The sequence below is a fragment of the Polypterus senegalus genome, chromosome 9 (genome assembly GCF_016835505.1).
Source record: "Polypterus senegalus isolate Bchr_013 chromosome 9, ASM1683550v1, whole genome shotgun sequence".
Lineage (NCBI taxonomy): Eukaryota > Metazoa > Chordata > Cladistia > Polypteriformes > Polypteridae > Polypterus > Polypterus senegalus.
The window spans coordinates 46,433,401-46,456,943 of NC_053162.1; the positions used below are offsets into that span (position 1 = coordinate 46,433,401).

Below are 23,543 nucleotides of genomic sequence, written 5' to 3' on the forward strand. Positions count from 1 at the left end.
TGCCTTGCAGTGAACTAAAGGACAAAATGGAAAAATGTACCAAAGGCAATAACAGGTTTAGACAGCCTGGAAATGCATGTTGTGTAATCGTATTAATTAGAAACTGGAAACTGCAGAACTGCAGTATATAATACCGAAAGAGAAAGTATTCTAAAACTGATTACTTCTTAATACAAAATAGTTTGTTTCTTTGTGATCTCCCATATCTAACTCACCTAATGACAAAAGGTCTTGTCTGTTGAAACAGATTGCACACTTACAAGTGGTTTCATTTAAGGGTTGGTGGTTAGACAATGATTGAATTTTTAGTTAACTTAATAAGGCACATGCATTTTTGATCATCTGGGAATGGATAAGAGGCAGAAAGGGTCTTCTGAACATCCATTATTAAGTGTATAGTGCTGTAATTGTAAAATGTTCATTTCCTCGCATTTGTCACAAACTGTTGGGATAGTGAAGAGACGGAAGCAAGGTAAAGGAGAGAAACATTTTGTTCATTTTGTAGGTGTAGAAGCCAGTGTTTTAAGTTACAGCATCAACATCCATTGTGTGTGCTGCTTGTACATTTACATGTAAAACCACATGAGACATGTAAAATAAGGAGTGCTATACAACTAAAATGGTTGGCTGAATGATTAGTCAATGTTGTTGCTTTTGCTAATTTCAGGCTATAGTCTGTTATATTCTGACATCTTTTCTTTCTTGTCTGGTCCTGGTAAAATTTGCAAAGATTAGAAAAAAATTAAAAGTTGTTCATTGCATAACATGCCAGACTTAGGAAAACATTTTTTAGATGCATGTATAATGAAGCAATATATTTTAATAGATAGCCTTCTGACAGCAGTTGCACACCTTGAGATTTTCCAGAGCAGATTTTTTTTTTTAAAAGCTGGCAACACAATAATTATATTTTAAATTATTATGATAACAACACCACCCAAAGGCAGAACAGTGGTTAGAGTGGGTGCCTCATAGCTCCACGACACAGGGTTCATATCCCGCACTGCTGCCACCAGGTTTGAATCATGGCACAGTCACTGTCTGTGTGGGATTTGCATCTTCTTCCTATGGCTACATGTTTTTTTTTTTCTTCAGTTCTTTCCTTCCACATCACAAAGGAGTGTGATTTGGATTTATTTTTGGCTTTATATTGGCCTGTTATGTGTATTGTATGTGAATTTGACTGTGAAACAGCAACAATTTGGACTCCTTAGTATTACATCCATCCATTTTCTAACCCGCTGAATCCGAATACAGGGTCACAGGGGTCTGCTGGAGCCAATCCCAGCCAACAAGGCAGGAACCAATCCTGGGCAGGGTGCCAACACACCGCAGGACACACACAAACACACCCACACACCAAGCACACACTAGGGCCAATTTAGAATCGCCAATCCACCTAACCTGCATGTCCTTGGATTGTGGGAGGAAACCAGAGTGCCCGGAGGAAACCCACGCAGACACGGGGAGAACATGCAAACTCCATGCAGGGAGGACCCGGGAAGCGAACCCGGGTCTCCTAACTGCGAGGCAGCAGCGCTACCACTGCGCCACCGTGCCGCCCTAGTATTACATTTTCTCTCAAAAAATATGTAGAATGCATTGCATTTTATGGCTTGAAAAATGACGTTTTTAATAAATATTTTCTAAAACAATAAAAGTACATGGTCAGAAGTGTAAAAAGTATAATAATGGTACAAATAATTATAATAAATAATAATAATATGAAATGAATAATAATAATGATGCTAATACCGTATATATAGTCAAAATATGTCTTTTGTGTAGTTTATCTTTGAATGGGAAAACTTAGGATTACAGTCACTTACCTGACACTGTTCTGCATAACAGTTTGTTTCAACAACAATTCTTTTGATCACGTCATCATAAAGAAATAACTTCAGGTAAGTAAGTGGATCTTGGCTGTCAATGTTCACTTTTATTCCTGGCTGATCCATAAAATCAGAACAAGGTGCTACTGGTTTATTTGAAGCAGGGTCAACAGAAACCCAAACATGAATGTCACTTTTGGATTCATCAGAATCACTTTCAGTGTCACTGCACTTTCAGATTCACTTTGTCATCACTGCTGATGAGAGGCTCCTTGGCATCACTGCTCTTATCACTGTCAAGAGCGTGCAACACCAAGGCTGCTGAAAAACGTTTCTTACGAGACGCCATTATGAGGCTAGGTGAGGACGTGTCTACACCACTGCCTAAGTAACGCTCGGATTTGTCGCTTATGTAAGACAAACCTATACCATAACCCGAGTAACACTGTTGGCTCTTTCACAGCTCGAGTAATCTTCAGGTCTAGCGTGGTCTAACACGAGACATGTAGGTACAGTTGCCTGAGTGACATTTGAGACTAATTCTTTTAGCGGTGTTTTCATAGCCCGAATAACGCTCGGGTCTAACACTAGGGAGGCTAAAGTCAAATGATTTTACTGATATTCTCACAAACAAACACTCTCTCATTCCTGTAGCAGTACTGTCTTGAACCAAAATTTGAAATTCACATGAATTGTTTTTTATACATTTTTTAATAATCTACTACACAATTGTTATTTTTTCATGCATATCAATTGCTTAAATTAAAAATAATAAATAAACTATACAATAGCACTGCTCTGCTAAATATTTCTATATCTATTTGATATGACCCGGAGCAATCTTAAATTTTAGACCTAACCTACTTCAATTTATTTCCTAATATAACATCTATCAGAAGGAATGGATGGAATATCTATTGTGAGGGACAGCCAGGAGTCATGCGTGGCTGGGATGCCCTCAGCCAGGAAGAACCAGGAGAGATAGCATACACAGGGCATTATCTCCCATGGACTGCCAGATATCAGCCCCCCGGGTTGCAGTGGCACCACAGATTCCCACAAGGCATTGTGAGATTTTGGAGTTCTATGACTCAGCCCTGTTGCGTTCCAGTTAGCCCTTCTTATGGTTCCCGCTTTACTAGGAAGTGCTCCCTGGTGAAGGCTTTGGGACACCAGAAGTACTTCTAGGGATTACTTAAAAAGAGCTGTCTACCACTGCTTGAGGACGCAGAGTCAGGTGGAAGGTGACAAACCTTGCATTAGGAGCGGAGGAAGCAGAAAGAGACAAAGACAAGGAAAATCGCCGTGTGCTGCTAGTTCTTCGTACTGTGCATTTGGTGTTATGGGAAACGCTTATGTGAAGTGTTTCTCATCAATAAATTCCATTGTTTTATTGAGACTTGTGTTCAGAGCCTGTGTTTGGTGTTTAGGGAGTTGGAGCGTCCCCTGGTGGGCAGACTATGAATAAGAATATCTAAGGAAGGGAACTGATAAAGAGTGTTTTACTAGTGATACAATATATGATTTCATTGTCTTATTAATCAAAATTTTTTAAAAAAATCAAATCAACAAGAGGATGAAAACGTAGAACATTTGAATCTGCTGAGATATTCATTAAATTGACTCCCTTTGGTTGTTTTTCTTTACTCCAGCTTCCCTCTCTCTTACATAAACCAGACATTGTGCTAAATTTTTGTTATTCTATTAAGACAGTTTTTGTTTTGTCCTGCTTTTTTCTATGTGTTATATAAAAGTTCTTCTCATCTATGTTTAGTCATAATACGGAATATTCCAACAGATGTACATTTTTTTTTCTGACTTTCTTCTTTTTAAATTACAGGAGGGTGAGATATGGCCAAATTCTACTGCTGAAGTGAATATTCTCTTCAAGCCAAAAGAAGCAAAATTGTATCAGCAAAATGTGTACTGCGACATTACAGGTAAAGAGAAGTAAACAGAAATGGTGGTCGGGTTAATATCATGACATCACATAACATTCTCAAACTAGTTTAATCCAGTTTAGAGCCAGGGTGGGGAATAGCCGAGCCTGTCCTGGCAGCCCCGGGCATAAGGCAGGAAACAACATCAGTGCATCATGAGGCCTGCTCACACACACACTGGGGTCAATTTCGAACCATCAATCAAACTGCACACCTCTGGGGATGTGGGAGGACTACCAGAGCATGCAGAGGAAGGCCTACACAGAAATGGGTAGAGCATGCAAACTCTAAATGAACAGCAACCAGGTTTAGAGGCCAAACCCTAGATGCTGGATTTGTGAAGGAGCAGTGCTACCCACTGTGCCACAATCTCACCAGTGTTAATTATTTTTGTTTACTTTTTGCATTGTGTTTTTCTACTCTTTAAATTTTATATAAAAATTGTAAGTCACAGAAACATTGTGTATTGCTATCTTTGTTCAGAATATAAAAAGGTTGGTAATAGTGGTGTTTGAATTTTCAAAAACGTCATATGTAGTTGTCTGTTTTGATTCCCGTCCGTTCTGAACCAGATTAATTTCAACTTTGATGGACCAGTTGGGAACCCCTTTGAATGGGGTACTGAAAGCTCATGTTCCACACACAGACACATCCAGAAACACTCACACCAAGTAAATTTTCACTTGTCGATCCACGTAACAAAATGAGAGGAAAAAAAGAGAGGAAACGTATACATGGACTATGTTAGATAAGCTGACAAAGCAAACAGGAGTGGATTGTATGGGGGGCATAGAAAGAAACCCACGGATCTCATGTTCACCATTTTGATTTGATGGTATATGGACCTAAACTTTTACACAAAATGTACCTAATGCAATTTAAAATTGCTTCAGAGGACAGAGGTTCAATCAAATTTCTTGTTTCGTGCTCTGTTCCTGCCTTAATCTATTACAGCAAAATATTAATTAAAGATAATATTAGCTCTAGCTCAATGTGTTTTGTATTCACATACTGTACACCCATATTTCATACTAAAAGACCATTTCGGTTTCATGGTGCCTGCTACATCTAAACACTTACTAGACACATTTATTTATCCCTTCACACTCCTTGATAAATAATGGTGCAGCAAGCCTAAGCTATGCTGAGTGTTTTGAACATTTTGTTTTGTTTTTCTCCAGCCCTCTGGAGTTTATTTTTTGTTTGTTTTTTCTGTCCTCCTGTTATTTTTATATTTTTCTTTTTTCTTTCTTCATCTTGTAAAGCACTTTGAGCTACATAATTTGTATGAAAATGTGCTATAGAAATAAACTAGCCGCCCCCCACGGCTTTGCTTGCATAGTAGTGAAACAGGACAGAGAGGAGAGTCCTGCCTGACTCCCAACTCCTGAAGTCATGCTTCCCCCTCCCCTCGGCATGCAGCCTCTGTCTCAGATTAGCGCAAATATTTCGCTCATGCAAGCGATCTATGATTCTTAGCGTGATGAGAGAAGTCGCAAAATCAACCTGAATGTTCAAGAAAATTATAGAAAAAAACCCAATCTAAATCCGTTAAGTAGTTCTCTCGTGAAAAGCGGACAGACATACAGACAGACAGACGTCGGATTTTATATATAGAGAGATGTTGTTGTTGTTGTTGAACAATATTCACTACCCCACCCCAAGGAAGCCCCTTGGTCTTCATTTTTGGGTTGGCATCATTTAATAGGTGGTTTCCACTGTCCATTGAAGGGAATTTATATTGTATCTTATTTGTTAGGATTTGGTATGGACAAAAATATTTTGCTTTGAGAGTTTCTTCTGCTAGTGGATGTGGTAGGTCCTCCATAATGTAATGTTAATAAGGAGCTTTTGTCAGTCATGTTGTTTTGCCGTTGTACAGCATTACTAATATGGCATTGCTGTTGAAGATACTCACTATCATCTCTAATCTGCTTTGAACAAATATTCAGGTCAATCTCTGTACTACAAAGATATTTTAAAGTCCTGCTGATATCCCTCCAGTTGTTCACATCTGGCCTTGAATGTTCCCATTGTTCTCTTCTTAACTTCTTTGTTGGTATATGTGTGTTCAGTGCAAGCTTTCATTTTGTTTTAATTTTGACACTTTCTTCTGGAGCTTTCTAGGCCCTGTCAGTCAACTATGGTCTGCACTTTTACTCTCTGAGTATTTTTCAGACATTAGCCATGTAGACATTGTTGATATTTCTCCATCCTGATTACAGCCATTTTCTGTCTATTGTACTGTACTTTTTTCTAACAAATTTCTGGATTTTTGAGTATGTCAGTTTTCTGTTTTCTTTTCCTTGGGTTTTCATATTACCTTTATCTTAGTCGGTGTTTATCCTTTACAATGGAGAAACAGAGATCACTGTAAACACCTCCTTCTCTTTATGCTCTTGTGTTTAGCAGTCTTTTAGTAAATCTCTGTGGCCTTTGTCTCTTTTGCTTGGAGATATACCTGTCTCTTTATGGATGTCTTTTTGAACTCAGACAATCCCTCCAATAACCCACTCTTTCGATATGAAGAGTTTAGTCTGCCTTTTGACATTTTCGATATCCCATTTTATTTTTCTGGTCACCAATGACTAGCTGTATACAATGTTGGGAAATAATTTCATCACAATTGTTCTTTATTAAACTCTCTAGAAGTGATGCAATAAAATGATACTCTAAAGCGAACAGGACAGTAAAGAGTGTCCTCTCTGATGTAGTAATGTGTATTGGACTTCATGCCAGCTTGTTCACTGAGCCAGCCATTCGATTTTTTTGCAAGTAAGGGGGTTCATTTATGCATACCACAAAAGGAAACCAAACATCAAAGAAAATGAATAACTTTCAGTAAGGACCATATTTACATAGTGTTACGTTTTTTTTACAATTAAAATTAAAAAACTTTAATTGCAACCTATTGTGCAGAGCATTGTACAATAAGAACATTAAAGAAGTAATAGCCCTAATAGCTGGTCATTCACCGATACACAGCAACTGGCATCTTACCTGCAGCGACATCTTGTACTTTTGACAAGGAATTCTTTCTAGTAAATCAGTGAGGTTGAAGTTCTGTCATGCTTGCCCAAAGTATTGGAGACACCCTCCTCTACAGATTATGCTAAACATATCAAGCCTTCAGACCATACTTTGAAGGTCATGCTTGTTTGATAAGAATTGAAGTGACCATTTTTTCATTTTTTGAAAATGTGTGCTACAGTTGCACAACTTTAAAGTGCTGTCTGTTAGAAATATGTTAATATGGTTGTCTTTGCATGTGCACTATTCAGGCCAGGTTTGATCTTTTCTTCTGTTTTAAAAATGATTTTTTTCTACAGGTCGAGAAGCACGTCTATCTCTCCGAATTAAAGGGGAAGGCATTGGTCCTAAACTTGTTTCCAGCTTTGATAAACTGGATATGGGAAACATTTTTGTTGGCTCCAAGCACAGCTATGAGGTGAGGCTATTTTGCTGCATCTAAATTAAATCCAGTCTAAGTTTAACCTGTTTGGTACCAGTTTATGAATTTCTTTTGACAATGATGCTTTTAATCTGTACTTTTACCTCACACAAAAGAGATCTTTTTCTTTTATTTGTAATTTTGTTATTTTTTTCTTTGAAATAGTCATTTTCTGACCTGCCTACACCTGAACAGGGTCATGGGGGGCTGCTGTAGCCTATCCCAGCTAGCATATGCGACAAGTCAGAAACAAACTTTTGACAGTGCACCAGTCCATTGCAGGGCAGACACTCAGACACATGGGGCAATTTAGTGCCACCAACCTGCGTAACCCACATGTCTTTGGACTGTGGTAGGAAACCCAAAAGACACAGGGGGAATGTGCAAACTCCACGTGTGGAGCACCCAGGACACAAACCCATGTTCTCCTTACTACAAGGCAGCAGCATTACCACTGTGACCTCTTTAAAGTACTGTTTTTACTAATTTGAGTTTATCATTTTATTTTATTTATGGTAACCATTGATTTAATTTTTCCTCACTTGGCTATTCAGTCCATATTACGAGAAGGAATGAAGCTAAAGTTTAAAAATGGGATTTATCAGAACCTTAACAAAACTGATAATGTCATTTCTCAATGTAATCTCCACCCTTCTCAATGCACTCGCATCACCTGCCTGGAAGTGCCTGGATTGCAGCAGAATAAAAGGTTTTGTCTTGTTCTCGCCACCACTCGTGTACCACTTTCTTTTTTTAGAGGTCAAAAAAGGTGGAAATCACACAGTGCCAAATCCAGCGAACAAGGAAGATGTGGCAATACCTCAAACTTCAGTTTCTCCAGACAAGCCTTGGTGTTCTTAACAGTGTGTGGGTGGGCATTGTCTTATAGCAAAACGACTACTTGAGACCGCAGTCGCTGCCACTTGGTTTGAATATCAGGCTTCACGTTGGTCTCCAGCAAGTCACAGTAAATCACACTAGTGAGCCAATCCCAGCCAACACAGGGTGCAAGGCAGGAACCAATCCTGGACAGGGTGCCAACCCACCGCAGGACACACACAAACACACCCACACACCAAGCACACACTAGGGCCAATTTAGAATCGCCAATCCACCTAACCTGCATGTCTTTGGATTGTGGGAGGAAACCGGAGCGCCCGGAGGAAACCCACGCAGACACGGGGAGAACATGCAAACTCCACGCAGGGAGGACCCGGGAAGCGAACCCTGGTCTCCTAACTGCGAGGCAGCAGTGCTACCACTGCGCCACCGTGCCGCCCATCTGTTTTAATATTCTGCCTTATAACCTATAATAATAGTATTAGTTTTGTGCCTTTTGTCACTTCTGTCACACAATTCACATTTCCTGTTAATCACATTCAAGTTCAAGTTTACTATCACATGTACAGAGTATAGTTAAATTCACACTTACCTGCATGTCTGACCAACATATAACGCATCAACACTCTTCGATGTCACGATCATTCAGTAGTACTAGTCAACTCTTATTTTATTGCGTTATCAAATCACCTATGACATGAATCTAATATGAAAGGTACAGTACCAGCTAACCTCTTAGGTTCTTTTGTTAATGAGTATAGGAAGAAATACAACTGTTATCTGTAATTGCTTACCTGTCTCAATGTGTATATTGTTCCCTGTGTATTCAATCCTAGAAACATCTAATGTCTGTGGCAGTCTTTTCACTGACTGGGGCTCTCTTTGACTTTCACTCCTTCGCCACCAGTAAGAGACTTCTCAAAAGTGTCTTTTTGAGCCCTTGAGGGAGTGCAGCTGCACAAGGAATGATCAATCTTAGCAGTAGCAGAATATATAAACAAAAGAAAAAAATAATAACATTTGAGTGGGTTCATGCAGTCTTCAATCATGTGACATTCCCCAGATGGTCCAGTTCCTTAATTACAAATTATACTCATTAACCACAATATTAAAACCACCTGCCTAATTTTGTGTATTTTCTCATTGTGACACCAAAACAGCATTGACATGTCAAGGTGGGGACTCCACAGGACCAATGAAGGTATCCTGTGGCAGCTGGCACCAAGTCATTTGCAGCAGATCTTTTTAGTCTTCAAAGTTGTGAGGTGGGACCTCCAAAGATCTGACTTTTCCAGCATATCCAACAGATGCTGGATTTGATTGCTCTCTGGGGGCCAAGTCAACACTTTGAACTCTTTCTTATGTTCCTAAAACCATTCCTGAGCATTTTTTTGCAGTGGGACAGGATGCAGTATCCTGCTAAAAACAGCAACTGCCATAGAGGGAATACCCTTGACCAGAGCATTACACTGCCTGCTATGGCTTGCCTTCTTCCTATAGTGCCACCCGCTGCCGTCTCTTTCCAAGGTAAATAATGCACACACATCTGGCCATCCACATGTTCTAAATGAAAATGTCATTCAGCAGTCCAGGCCACATTCTTAGATTGCTCCATGGTTAAGTTCTGATGTTCATTTTCCACTGGAGATGCTTTCAGTGGTGGATAGGTCAGTATTGGCACTCTGACTGGTCCACGCTACGCTGCCCTTTATGCAGCAAGTTGTGACACACTCTGTGTTCTGACATTTTTCTCTCATGTTCAGCATTACGTTTTTCAGCAATTTGTTGTTACGGTATCTCTGCCTTGGGATTGGACCAGATGAAATAATTTTCTCTTCCCATATGCATCAGGGACTCATGGCTGTTGTCAGTTCACCAGTTGTCTTTCCTTGGACCACTTTTTTGTGGGCACCAACCACTTCATATTGGGAACAACCCCATAAGACCTGCCATTTTGAAGATGCTCTGATTTAGTCATATAGCCAGCACAATTTGGCCCTAGTTAAAGTCATTCAGATCCATACACTTGCCCATTTCTTCTGTTTCCAACACATCACCTTCAAGAACTGACTGCTGCCTTATATATTCCACCCTTTGGCAGGAGCCATTGTAATGAGAAAAGAAGGATTTCTTGCCAGAGATAGAGCTTTTCTAAGCTTCTTCTAAGTGTCCATGAAATCATTCATATTCAGCTGAGTGGCTCCTTGTAAATGTCCCTTTTTTATAACCTAACAGAGCTCTTTACAGATGTGTTAGGGAAATTGAAATAGAGAACTGTTGTTTTAAATGTCTCATAAAAGGCAGCCACTTTCTTTACTTCTGTTTCTTTCAGTTAGCAAAGCAGCTAACATTTTTACAGTTTTTCAAAACACAGCAATGCTGCTAAGTCATTACTACATATACTCAAGGTCAGTTCCCATTGGGATCAAAAACTACTTGATCCTGCAGACAGACTGGCTGTACAAAGCATTCAGAGGTCCTGCTTCACTTTCTAACTATGCAAAATACTCTTGAGTCCTGCTTTGCCTTTCAGCTTACCCAGATTGCACATCGCTTCGTTTTGCAAGACTGTACTGTTAGGCTTTGGCTTCTTACCTGAAATCTGTCAGCTGAGAAGATAAACTTGGACCCATCCTTTTTTGAATATGAATTTTTATTTTTTTTCAAGCATTTGTGTAGAAGCCCTTGCAAGTTTTTTGATGTTTTCTTGTAATTTCTGCAAATTCTTTTTGCTTTTAGTTGGATAGTTAAAAGCTCCAACCACAATGAATTCTCTCTTATTTACAAAACTAGATGTGCTACCCATCTAAGATGGGTTGAAATCTAAGTAATCAACGTAGACATCAGCATTAGTTTTTGCAGAGCACCGTCAACTGGAATGTATTTTGTAATGCATGTTGTGATAAACTGCATGGCATTTGTTATTCCAACAGCTGGCACATCACAAACATTTGTAGTAATAAAATGAATTATTAGAAATGTTTGTGCTGTCCCATGTGTTGGAATGACAAATGCAATGCCTTTGTCTCAGTTATGTGCCATTTCATATGGGATTTGTAAAATGAGTGTTAATATTTGTGATGTGCTATCTGTTGGAATGACAGAGATATAGCAACTGATAGACACATAGACACTCATCCTTTTATTAAGGTGGATTAAAGTGGATACAAAAAATGAAAAAGACAAAATCTAAAGCAGTGTTTCCCAAACTAGGTCCTGGGACCCCCTATGGCTGCAGATTTTTGTTCCAACCAGCTTCTGTTTTTACCCCTGGGCTAATTAAGTGAACTGTTATTTCCCAAGTTCTGTGTTTTAGGAACAATATAGAAATTGGAAAACTAAGTTTGCTAAAAAAAATATCCATCCATCCATCCATCTTCTAACCCGCTGAATCCGAATACAGGGTCACGGGGGTCCGCTGGAGCCAATCCCAGCCAACACAGGGCACAAGGCAGGAACCAATCCTGGGCAGGGTGCCAACCCACCGCAGTAAAAAAAAAAATATATATATATATATTAAAATTTACCAAGCAGTTTTAATGGAATAACGTATTTTTTTTTCTTTTTAACAGTATGTTCATTCTACTTTTCAAGGTCTTCTAATTGATTAATTAATCCATTATTTACTAATTAGTGGATCTGATGCTAAAGTTGTTGCAGCCTTTGATTATTCAGTGTTGTTTGCCAGCGTGTCTGCTCTGCTCGTTTTAATTTGTCATTAATAAGATACAACGAAGGGGGAAAACTGCACAGAGAAAGGGCAAAATATAATGAAATCAACAAAAGAGAGTTAAGCATTTAAATCTATAGAAAAAGCAGAAATATTTCTAAATGTCTTATAAATGTAAAAATCATGCTGCTGTGCGTTTCTGAATGTTGAATAAAAGAAAAATAAAACCAGTTAATTAAATGAGATCCGTGCTATCAGGTGTTGTCACTGATTAGGAATCTGGTTGGAACAAAAACCTGCAGCCACAGTGGCCCCCCAGGACCGAGGTTGGGAAACACTGCTCTAAAGCATTACAATTAGTGTGGTGGGTACATACCTTTACAAATTATTTTCCTTGTTGGTTTTGTTACTGCTTCATTCTGATTTTGTTGTTTGCTACAGGATAGATAAAGGAAAGTACTCCCGTGACCCTGTAGTTAGAATGTAGCGGGTTGGATAATGGATGGATGGATGGATGGAGGAAGTTTTTGTAAATTTAAAGACAAAAAGATCAGCCTGTAATCATTTAAAATTTAGATCATTCACGTATTAATATTAAAATACAGACCAATTGTTTTTTGGTTCAAGAGTCAATGGCATCAGCAAAATGGGTAATCATGAACAAGCTAATATTATTTGTAGAATCCATTAATCTCTTTTCTGTGCACCAATGATTGATACTCTGAGAAAAGTCCATTAGTCACTTCCAAGTGAGATTTATTTAGAGGGCCATGAAAGCAGTTAAAAATTCATTGTAGTAGGATAAAAATCAAACATGGCAAAGAGTGGAGGGCACTATACTCTTTAGATTGTTTTTGGTTCAAATGAGAAAGCTGGTTTGTAGTGCTTTCCAAGAAGGCCTTTATAAATGATCAGACTACCACTCTTTTCTAAATACGTGCCACAGTCAAATATTTATAAACCTTGCTTTGTTGTCCATTTACCAAGAAAAGAGGATTTCCCATAAAGGTGACACCATAAAAGTGTGATGAAAATGCGAAAATGAAAAATGCATATCTGATAGGATAGGGACATGCATTAGAAATGGAATAAATAAAACAGCGGGTGCACTGACCTGCTGTACTTCAGTTTGGCGATGACACTTCACTTACAGCATTTCTAATAACTAGAAAAAAAATCAATATTTTAAAAATCCATGTCAAATAATTAATGATGATTTTCCAGATGTACAAACTCAGCAGAAAAGACACAATTAAATCGAAGCAGTCATCCAGGAAATGGGCTTGTAGCCTTACAGTACATAAAACATAGAAGGGGTGCATAAAACGCTGTGAATTATAAATGGTATCATTCACCAAATGCATCTGCGTCTGTACGCAGTTATCCACTGTGCACCTCACATGCTATTTATAAAAAGGCATGTTTTTTGATCATGTTCATTATTAATATTTTCAACCTTACAATGATTTTCTTTTGCTCTTATTTAAATGAAATTCATCCTTCAGTAGTATACAATTATTTCAATAATGTGCTAATTTCTTTACAGAGGTAAGGGATACCAAAGCATCTCCTGACATCATCAGATATAATTGTGGATGTAATGCCAGTCTGCTGTAAGGTATAATCGCGAACACATCTACACATTGTAATCAAATGTTCAGTTTAAATAAAAGTGCTATATAACTCTGCGTGGTAAATGTCGAGCTCCCAGTTCCAGTTTTTCCACTAATTAATGTACTCGGAATACCAATTTATTAACAAGATATAAAAACATTTCATACCCTCTATGATACTATCCGATCCCCCTCCATGTTATTTTGGAGCACTTATCTGACCTTGAGGATCCACACACTCTTGATTAGTCTGAATGTTTCAGCTTGCAGACATGCTGTACATCTGTCAGGATTTGTTTAACACAAAAGCCAACTAATTAGTGTTTGTTCAACACTTAGAGGCAAGTTCTTTTTTAACACTGTTAATTTAGTTGTTACAATGTCAAAATGTGTAAATTGAAATACATTAGCCCTTAAATGACTAAAATATCCATCATTAGAGGAGTTCTGGCTCTGACCTTTGACTCAAACCTTTTGTTTTCTTTTAGTATTAAGCCTTTTTTGTTATATGTTTGTTAATTCTGTTTTTGGATTGGTTTTGTGTTATGTGCAGTTTTGTAATTGTATGATGTTTGTTTATAATGTGTTTAACTATTGTATTGTATACCTATTTGTGCTCTGTGAGTGGAGCCCCAAGAGGTGGATCCACCTTGACATCACCACCAGGTTAAGGTCTGTTAGAAAACCACTGTTTGTTGTGGAGTTGAGCCCTTTATAGTAAGTACTGTTTGGATTTTGCGGTTATTCTGGATTTTTTCCTTCTTTCTTTGTGGATTCTGATTAAGAATTTTGGAATGGCAGTGGTGGCTGTAAGGTACCTTTTAGGCAAATCATTTTGCCTTATCGTTTTATGATCATCATTCCCTTGGTTTGCCAGCTTTGTGCTTCTTTTCAATTATTAAATAAATTGTTTAAAATATAAAGGAATGTAGCTGCATACTTTATGTCCAGGATTTACAAAATAGCTAAAAATGTGGTGACCAGAAAGCAATTAGTATGACTTCTTATGAGACGCTAGGGGCCACTGTTGCCCCTTTAACGCCAATAGGCAGGTGCTCAGGACACAAAGTAAAAGCAATAAGAAACGTTTTAATCACTTTTCTTCTTAACAGTGCCCAAGGCACCACAGCCAAAATATTACAGGCAATAAACACAATAATTCCAATTCTATCTCTCTCTCACTCTCTCTTTATCTTCTCCTCCACACCTCCCTTGCTGGGTCTTTAGTAGTCCTTTATATAGTTCTTGACCGGGAAATGCTTCTGTTCTTCCTCTCATGTAACTTGCCAGCATTTCTGGGTCGGATGAAGAATCCCAGTTTTTTGATCCGCCCGGAAGTACTTTGGGGCTTCCGTCCATGTGACTTGACAGTACTTCCGGACTATAAGGGAAGCACGACTCCCCCGGTCCTTCCATAGTACCCCCTGGCGGCACCCAATAGGGCTGAGATAGCGAGCTCTAAGTTCAAGGATGCCCTGTGGGAATCTAGTGCACCACAATACTCCAGGGGAGCTGCCGTCTAGTGTCTTGGGGGAGGCAGTGTTCAAAAGTAGCTGCCTTCCCCCATCACTCTTTTAGCATCAGTATGCAGCTTTTGCAAGTGATGCTACCAGTTAATTTAAAAATGAGCACACTTTACAAAAATTGGTCCTTAAATTTATTTAATACAATAGTGAATGACTTTAAAAAATCTGAAAGCTCCTTATTCCTGTTTAACACCTTAGCGTTGTCCTTTTGGGCTTTGAATTTTGTTTTGCCACGTGATTTTGTTCAGAAGATATTGATAATGACTTACCTGTGTCTGCCAACACGTACTGCTGTTAACTCTGCTACCAGAAAAAAAAAATGTATGCTACTTTTTAAAATATAAATTAGAGATGCTCCAATCAGGTTTTTTAGGGCTGACACCAATCACTGATTTCATGTTACTTGATCGACCAATACCGATTCAGATTTTTTCTTTATCCCTTGTGGACGCGGCCCGGACACAGACAGGCGGACGTGTTGTTTCTCAACCACCACACGTTTATTTACAATATTTACAAATGTTCGTACCGGTCACACAGACCCAGTAATGGTCACTAAGACCCCCAAATTAGTGCACAAACCCTAAACACACACAGTCCTGGCCACAATATGCCTTTCTTCGGGCCGCCTCCACTCTCTTCTGCCTTGTCCTCCTTCCACCCGACTCTAGCGCTGAGTGAATGGAGACGGCCCCTTTTAAACAGTGCCTGGATGAGCCCCAGGTGTTCCCGGCATTCCTCCTCTGGCCACGCCCCAGCGTGGAGGAAGTGCCGGCTGTCCTCCCGGCAGCTCTCCGGGTGCCGTCCTAAATCTTCACCCCAGCACTTCCTGGTGTGGCGGGGTAACAAGTCCCCAAGGCATTGGGGCGCCTCCTGGCGGTGGCCACGGGCCCCTACAGGGTGGAGCTTCCATGCCCTGTACCCGTGGCCCTCAGAGCAACCAGGAAGGCGGCCCCCTCGTGATCCAGGGTGGGCACTGACCCTCTTCCGGTCCCTCATGGCGTCCCGGCCGGGTCGTTGCCCCTGGCATCCCTGACACCCTTTAAAAACTTTTTTTCACTAATCTCCTGTATAACCAGACAAATAAAAAACTCTTATGTCCTATATTAAAGTGTATTTTTACAATTAAACTATAGACCACAAGTGTTAACTGTTCATTTTTATTAAGAAAATGTATTAAGCTCTAATTGTTCAGTGATCATAAAATACTAAAATAAATAAAATTTCCTTAAAGTACATACTTTAACTAATAAAATATGTACAGAAATCTGTATCCATAATATATATGTAAGAAAATAAAATGCTTCTCATAATTACAAGCTGTCCTGTTGTTTAGTTTTTTTTTTCTGTAATGTATATTTCTGAAACAAGGCTTAATTAAAAAAACTAGTTTTAACCATTTATCTAACAAAAAAAAAAATATATATATATATATATATATATATATATATATATATATATATATATATATTGTCATGGATGGCTGGGGCCCTTGCCCAGTTGTGGTGGAAGTGCTGCAATCCAGGGCTCAATAATACTCCAGGCGCCCCCTGGTGGTTGAGCTTCTAAGCTCTGATCCTGTGGCCCCAGTGAAGACCAGGATGGCTGCCCTCTCATGGTCCAAATGAGGTTTTGTCCCCCTCCTGGTCCTTCCAGGCATCTGCCACGATATATATATATATATATATATATATATATATATATATATATATATATATAGTTATGTAGTTATATTGGCAATTAAACACTGCTTAAATACAAATATACCACATATATTTTAATTATTCTTAATCATTAATTGCACTACAGAGTTTTACTGTTGAAATTTACATTCACTATTTGTACAGGTGTGTACAACTAAACATTCAGAATTTTTGAGGTGTAATTATAAAATATGGATTACTATTTTACTTCTGTAGTACTTGTTTCTTACCAAAACTTGTGCTGTATGACACCCAGCACCAAATAATAAACACAGTACAAATCTTTAAAAAGGCATATTGTTTACAAAGCAGCCATTTGAAGTGAGTCTTTATCTTTTCTTTTTCCAATTAAAAGTGTAAGCTGCTACGTTTTAAGCAAGTACTCAATCCAAACTCAAGTGGTGTCTGCTTTAATTTAAAGGACAAAATAAAAAGGTCTGAATTTCTTGAAGTAGCTGTTTGTTTCAATGCACAAGCCGACTTCTCTGCTTACTTTTGTCACTTTTTTTACTCCACTGTTTTTAACATAAAGGCTAATATACCAATCATCTCTCAATCACTGATAAAACAAGCTTCCACTCGCTGCTTTTTGTTTACACTGCAGGAAGTTTTGCTGCAAAAGCAAAAAAAGGCGTTCTGGCTCAACTACTGTAATGCTGTGCATGATGAAGCACTACAACTAAAGTACTGTAAAGTTTAGAATAGGACAGGCTGAAAATGTTAGTTTTTGTGGTTAGCCTTTTCACTGATCACCGATCAAGTCTTTTTTTAGTGAAAGTCAGCCAATTTTGATTGCCGACCAATTGATCAGAGCATCCCTAATATAAAAATTTCTCAAATGCAGCATTACATTTAATAGATCCTTTGAACATATACTAACACAGCATTTTTAAAGAGCAGAGAATTTGTCATTTCAAATAAGCTCAAAACGTGCACTACAAATACGCTTTATGTTATGTAAACACACGTTTACTGGTGCTCTTCACTGGAGGCACGTACTGTAGCTTCTGTATGAGATTGGGCATAAACTGAACACCAGTCCAGCAAACTATCAAAACCATTCTATTCTTAAGTAGTGTGTCTATTTATCATCTATCCATTTTCCAACCCGCTGAATCCTAACTACAGGGTCACGGGGGTCTGCTGGAGCCAATCCCAGCCAACACAAGGCAGGGACCAATCCTGGGCAGGGTGCCAACCCACCACAGGACACACACAACCACACCAAGCACACACTAGGGCCAATTTTAGAATCGCCAATCCACCTAACCTGCAGGTCTTTTGACTGTGGGAGGAAACCGGAGCACCTGGAGGAAACCCACACAGACACAGGGAGAACATGCAAACTCCACGCAGGGAGGACCCGGGAAGCAAACCCAGGTCTCCTAACTGCGAGGCAGCAGCGCTACCACTGCGCCACCGTGCCGGCCGCCTGTTTATCATGTTTTTAATAACTCAGTCAATTTCAGGAGGAAAAAAAATGTAAATCTGAAGTACATAACTGTTCCCAAAAAAATCTTATTCAGAAAATATACTTTAAATGCAGTTGGTGTATTGAGCTTAGGAATTCAATGGGAAAAAAGAATTATGGATCAGGAAATGAAAGTGACCAAAAGGGTTAGCAAAGAAACAGTTTTTTAAACAGGTAAAATGTCAAAATGGGATTATTGCAGAGGACTGGGGTGCCCTCTTTGAGGTCAGACTGTGATGTGCGGCTGAATTCTGGTTTATAAAGTACACACACGAATGTTCTGATACGGCGTAACAGCCCACTGGGTACAACGCAGGTCAGAAGTGAGGGCTTGCACAGCTAAGTAAAGAGGTGGACATTGTACAAAGTTCACAATATTATTTCTTTTCACCTGTTCTTTTCTGTAAATTGCTTATAATGTTCAATTGATTTCATAAGTCATGTAAATACACAACCTGTAAAAGTCAATGCTGTACGCAAGAAGTTAAAGTAAACTATGATTCAGTGTGCATTGCTTGTGATATAGGCACTGCAAAGCTTTGTAATGGCATGACACAAGATTAATGATCAAAGCGCCCCATTCAAATTGGATTAAAGCTGCTATTTTTATAGGATGCACTTCAGGGTGAATTCCCATTATTCCTGCTAATTGTCTGTTTGAGTTCAAAACAGTACAGTTTCCTCCAAAATTATGTTTTGCAATAACCATCAAAAAGAGCCAAAGTCAATATCTAGGAAAAGCAAGAACTGATACAGAGTACAGCAGGAATGTTTTCCTCCTTGGTAATTATACGTAGCACGTTCAAGAGTAAGGAACTCCAGTGAACTAATAACATTAGCCTCTGGGTAGGGGTGAGAGAATCAACAAAAATCGTATACAGAAAAGTACTTGGTTACTTACATCGTATTTCTTATACACCCAATTTACCAACAGCACTGAAATGAAGTTCCATTGTCTGAGGAAATTTCCTCTGCAAAGCCCGGATGGCACAGCTACTATAATATAAAGGTGTAACATTTGATTTTAGATCTTACTGGGTTTTATTTTTCATTTTATAGGCTTGTGAATTAATGTTTAATTTAAGTTTTCTTCATTTTATTTTTCCTCAGGTACTTCTTGCTAACAAAGGGGACATTGATGCAATTTTCACCTTGGTACCTCCAGTCTCTGCCTTAGGGGCCTGCTTCACCTTTAACCCTAGTGAAGGGATTGTCCTTCCAGGTGGCTTTCAGGCCATCCATGTTAACTTCTCCTCAGGTATTCTCGGGGACTTCCAGGAGGATTTTCAGTTCTCTGTAGACAGCAGTCCGCAGAATATATCCATCACTTTCAGGTACAAAAGAGATGCAAAGATTAGCAAAAACTGGCACTTGTTTTTTTTAGAAATGAAGTATTTATAATACAGAACACAATCTGAAGTTTCTTATTCATGTTTGTCCTGTTATGTATCATTTCTTACATTAGTAATTTACCCTTTTGCTTATGAGCCAAGCTATTTAACACAATAAAGGTGTTACATGAAGAAGTTTATCCTTACCTAGCATCTTTGAGTTTAAGATGGAAGCCCACATAGATGGAGCAGAATTCAAGCTTAATTGCAATAACCATTTGTGAAAAATCACTTTTCAGAGAATGAATTGCTAATAAGCACATGTGTTAGGATCCATTATGAATGCAGAAAGTGGCAAACAACCTGCATCACAGTGTGCTACAAGGTTGGCAGGTAACTTCACTTAGGGTTGTAATGGATATTCCACAATCAATGGGAAATTCAGCCTTTCAGCCATTGCTGTAAATGTATGTGTGTTTTTCATCATGGTACTCCAACCTTACTCCCACCTCCAAAAGACTTTGATTTGGTCTAATTTGAGAGAATATGGGTTTGTGCTGGAATGTACATTGGAACTCTCTGCTGTCGCCAAGCCGCTCTCTCAATCACTAAAGTGGCTTTCTGTAGCAGTATGTATTAAGTTCATATCCTTGATGTTTGCCAACAGAGCAGTCAATGGCTCGGCTCTATATATATGGAGACACTTGTGAGGTCCTATGCTTCTTCTCACTCACTTAGGTGTTGTGATGACACCTGTATGTGGTGTTAAATCTCGAGTTCAGACTCTGTTCATGTGTAGCTCCTAGCTGTTGGAACGAGCTGCCTCCCTCCATTCAGAATGCTGACTCCATCAATCTGTTTGGTGATTTTCTGATATTAGCTGTAGGTTTTATGATCTAGGAATTGTAACTCACTTGCATTTCTGTTTTTGAGCTCTTCACTTGTGATGGTCAATCTTGTAATCTTGTCCTGTAGCACTTGTTCCCAGACAGTCCCCCAGACTGATGGTAGTCGATCATGTTGACCTCTTTTGTAAGTTACTGTATGCCAACCCAATTTATGTAAAAGTAAATATAAATAATGAACTACTTCACGTTTTGGAGATGGCTAGTAACACGTATGTGACACGCAAGAATTGGCTCCGTCCCCAACAGCCCTGAATCAGTTAAGATGGTTCGGAAATGAATGGATATGCTCTCTTTTTTTAATTACCTTTTTTAAGAAACCAAGCGTGACAAAGAATCTTTTTTAATGACACAAAGAAAGGCTCTGAGGTGAACACTGGCATATTGAATATTCTTATACTAGCTGTGATTAGACATTTCACGGATTAAAGGACAAAAGGCAATTTTAAACCTTTAAATTCTTGGATGTTTTCATCACAGGTGTGTGTACGGTTTTTATTTTTTATCTATACCGTATTACTTTTTTGGAGCTAGTAATTCATGTAACACTTGAGACCCTGACACTACACTGGATTTCTTATCCTTAAGATTATTTTATTCAAAAGTAAAAAGAGAAGCATTTCTGAATATACATTGTGTTGCTGTTTCTAGCATGGATTTTATGTCTTTTCCTTCTGGGTTCTACAGAATACTACCTATCTGTTTCAATTTGCCTTTACTGTTGAAAATCCACTAAATAAGAAAATAGTGGTAATTCTTAAGAAAATGAGCAATTGTTACTTCTTGAGACTACCATAGCTTTTGTGAACCATTTTTTAACTGATTTTTTTTACCAACTCAGTATGCTCTGTATACTTCAGTGATATACTTGTTTACTTTACAGGGGATGTGTCATCGGCCCCACATTTCATTTTAATATACCCGCTTTGAATTTTGGGGATGTGCCCTATGGTGAGTTTACAGTTTTCTATAGAGGTTTCAATTATTAAAAGAGGTCAAAGATTAATTAGCCTCTGTTTGTAATATGTTTAAGACTTCTTAGATGGCTAGAACATTCTCAAAGCCTCGTTTATTCTGACAGTGTTCAAATATTATTCAGTTTTCCAATGTTTCAGATTTCTTTTAGGATTGCATAACCTGTATGTGTAAAAATAATTGTTGGTAAATTCCATCTTTTATAACATGTCTGACATCTATTGTGGCAACTGTTATGATCCTACATCAAAAATGGACGTAGGCTTCAATAAAATCAAAATACACACCTGCATAGTAACACAGGTCAGAACTAAAAGAACAAGCCTCTGCACCAAAGGCAGCAAAGGCTCAAACTCAACTAGAAGGGTCTGACCTGCACAGGCCCAAAATTGAAACAAAGTTAATGTCACAAGTATCCAAAGAACTCTTTGTGCAAACTATTATGAAATGGGGTCTTAAATATAACTGAAAGGTGTGTGAGTCCCCCAAAAGAGAGCCAGAACCCAAATGAGACTTACCCAGTCTCGCTCGCTCACTACTTAAGTGTCTGGCTTAGTAGTCCCCAAACAAAGGGAGCTGGCAAAAGAAACAGAAATGTTCCAAAATAAAGCAAAAGCCCCATGAGGACGAGCATTACTGAAAACTCCACGCTTGTGCACAAAAGGGTGAACAAAGGATTTATTCACAAAAAATAAGAAATTTACAAAAAAGCCAAAAAGAGGCTCAAAATGATTTACCTAAAAGGAAATTGTATAGGAAACAAGTCCCAAATAAAAACAAGAAGGTCAGAGAAAACAGAAAGATCCAAAATACCAATAGTCACAATACTCCAGTAAACCAAAATGTTATCCTGATCTGAACCCTCTCTGCTTTGGCATAAATAGCCAGAAAGAGGGCTCAGGAGTGGTGCTATCAGGGTGGCCCCGCCTCCTGAGGCTCCACCCACAACGTACAGGGAATGGAGGTGTATTTAGAGTAACAGGAAATAATTAGAAACAGAGTAATTCAGAATCGACAGTAAAACACAAAATACACATAAATACAGACTTTTACATAAAATTATGTCCCAAGAGAACCAAACACATTGCTTTTAATTTTTAAATACTTATTGTAATGCGAAGTCAAGCAAAATGACACTATTTATTGGCTAACTATAAAGATTATAATATGCAAGCTTTCGAGGCAACTCAAGCCCCTTCTTCAAGCAGGAGTTACCTTGAAAGCTTGCATATTATTATTGTTTTAGTTAGCCAATAAAAGGTGTCATTTTGCTTGACTTCTCATTACATCCATAACGGCTAACATGATACAACACCCTAGTACTTAAATACTTATTGAAAGAATTCAAAAGGAATTACACAAAAAATCAAGGCAAGAGAAGAAAAATATCAAACAGTAGGCTAAAAAGTGAATCGATCCAGGAGCAGAAAACCAGAAACAGTATTTTAATTTAATAAAATAGGGTCAGAAACTAGATATCAACAACAACAAAAGTCAAAATATGAATAAACAATAAGAAAATCTCAACGCTGAAGCTACAGTATAACTACAGTTTCTCCTTATATTTTGATGAAGGCAGTCCCCAGGTGCACGACTAGGTGGCCCAGACACCTGGGGCTTCATATAAAAGGAAAAGGGTAGAAAACATGAAAAATACATACATTAATGACATGACACAAAACTGCAGAAATAATAACCAATACAATATTGAATTCGATAAAACACTGAAAGGACAAAAACAGAAATAGAATTAATAACATAATACACAAAATAATTTGCGAAGGAAAACAAAAAGATTAAATAAAGAGAAAAAATACTTGAGCCAAGAATGAAGTCTTGTCTGATACATAACAGCAACAACAATAAGTCCAAGAGGGCACTTCTCACTAAATAAGAGGTGACTTTGTAGGTAATACATTGTCAGGAGCAGGTAACAAATTGGCAGTTCACAGTGCTAAGAGAGGTTACATTTTCAGACACAGAAATTGATTAAGTCTGAAGCAGAAACCAGGCAGAAAGTAGTGTTGTGTTACTTTTGAATGAACTTAGGCAACATATTAGAACAAAGTTTTTCAATACAAATGCATTACTTTGCTTGACAAAGAGCAGTGTGCAGGTATGCTCTATAATAAGCACCCTTACATACATTGTATGGCCAAAAGATTGTGGACAACTTACCATTACAGCTATATCGCATTACACAACCAAGGGCATTAATATGGAGCTGAGAACCACCACCCACTCCTAATTTGCAGATATAACAGCCTTCACTTTTCTAGGAAGGCT

At 38.5% G+C, this 23,543-nt stretch overlaps 1 protein-coding gene across 1 annotated transcript in view; it reads left to right on the forward strand.

Moving 5' to 3' along the window:
- The window catches only part of hydin (HYDIN axonemal central pair apparatus protein), a 409,298-nt gene that overhangs the window by 164,578 nt on the left and 221,177 nt on the right, over positions 1 to 23,543 (forward strand). The window contains exons 10-13 of the mRNA XM_039762370.1: positions 3,673 to 3,772; positions 7,102 to 7,220; positions 19,157 to 19,380; positions 21,166 to 21,233. Of these exons, the coding sequence (XP_039618304.1) occupies positions 3,673 to 3,772; positions 7,102 to 7,220; positions 19,157 to 19,380; positions 21,166 to 21,233 (511 nt within the window). The remainder of the gene's footprint in view (positions 1 to 3,672; positions 3,773 to 7,101; positions 7,221 to 19,156; positions 19,381 to 21,165; positions 21,234 to 23,543) is intronic.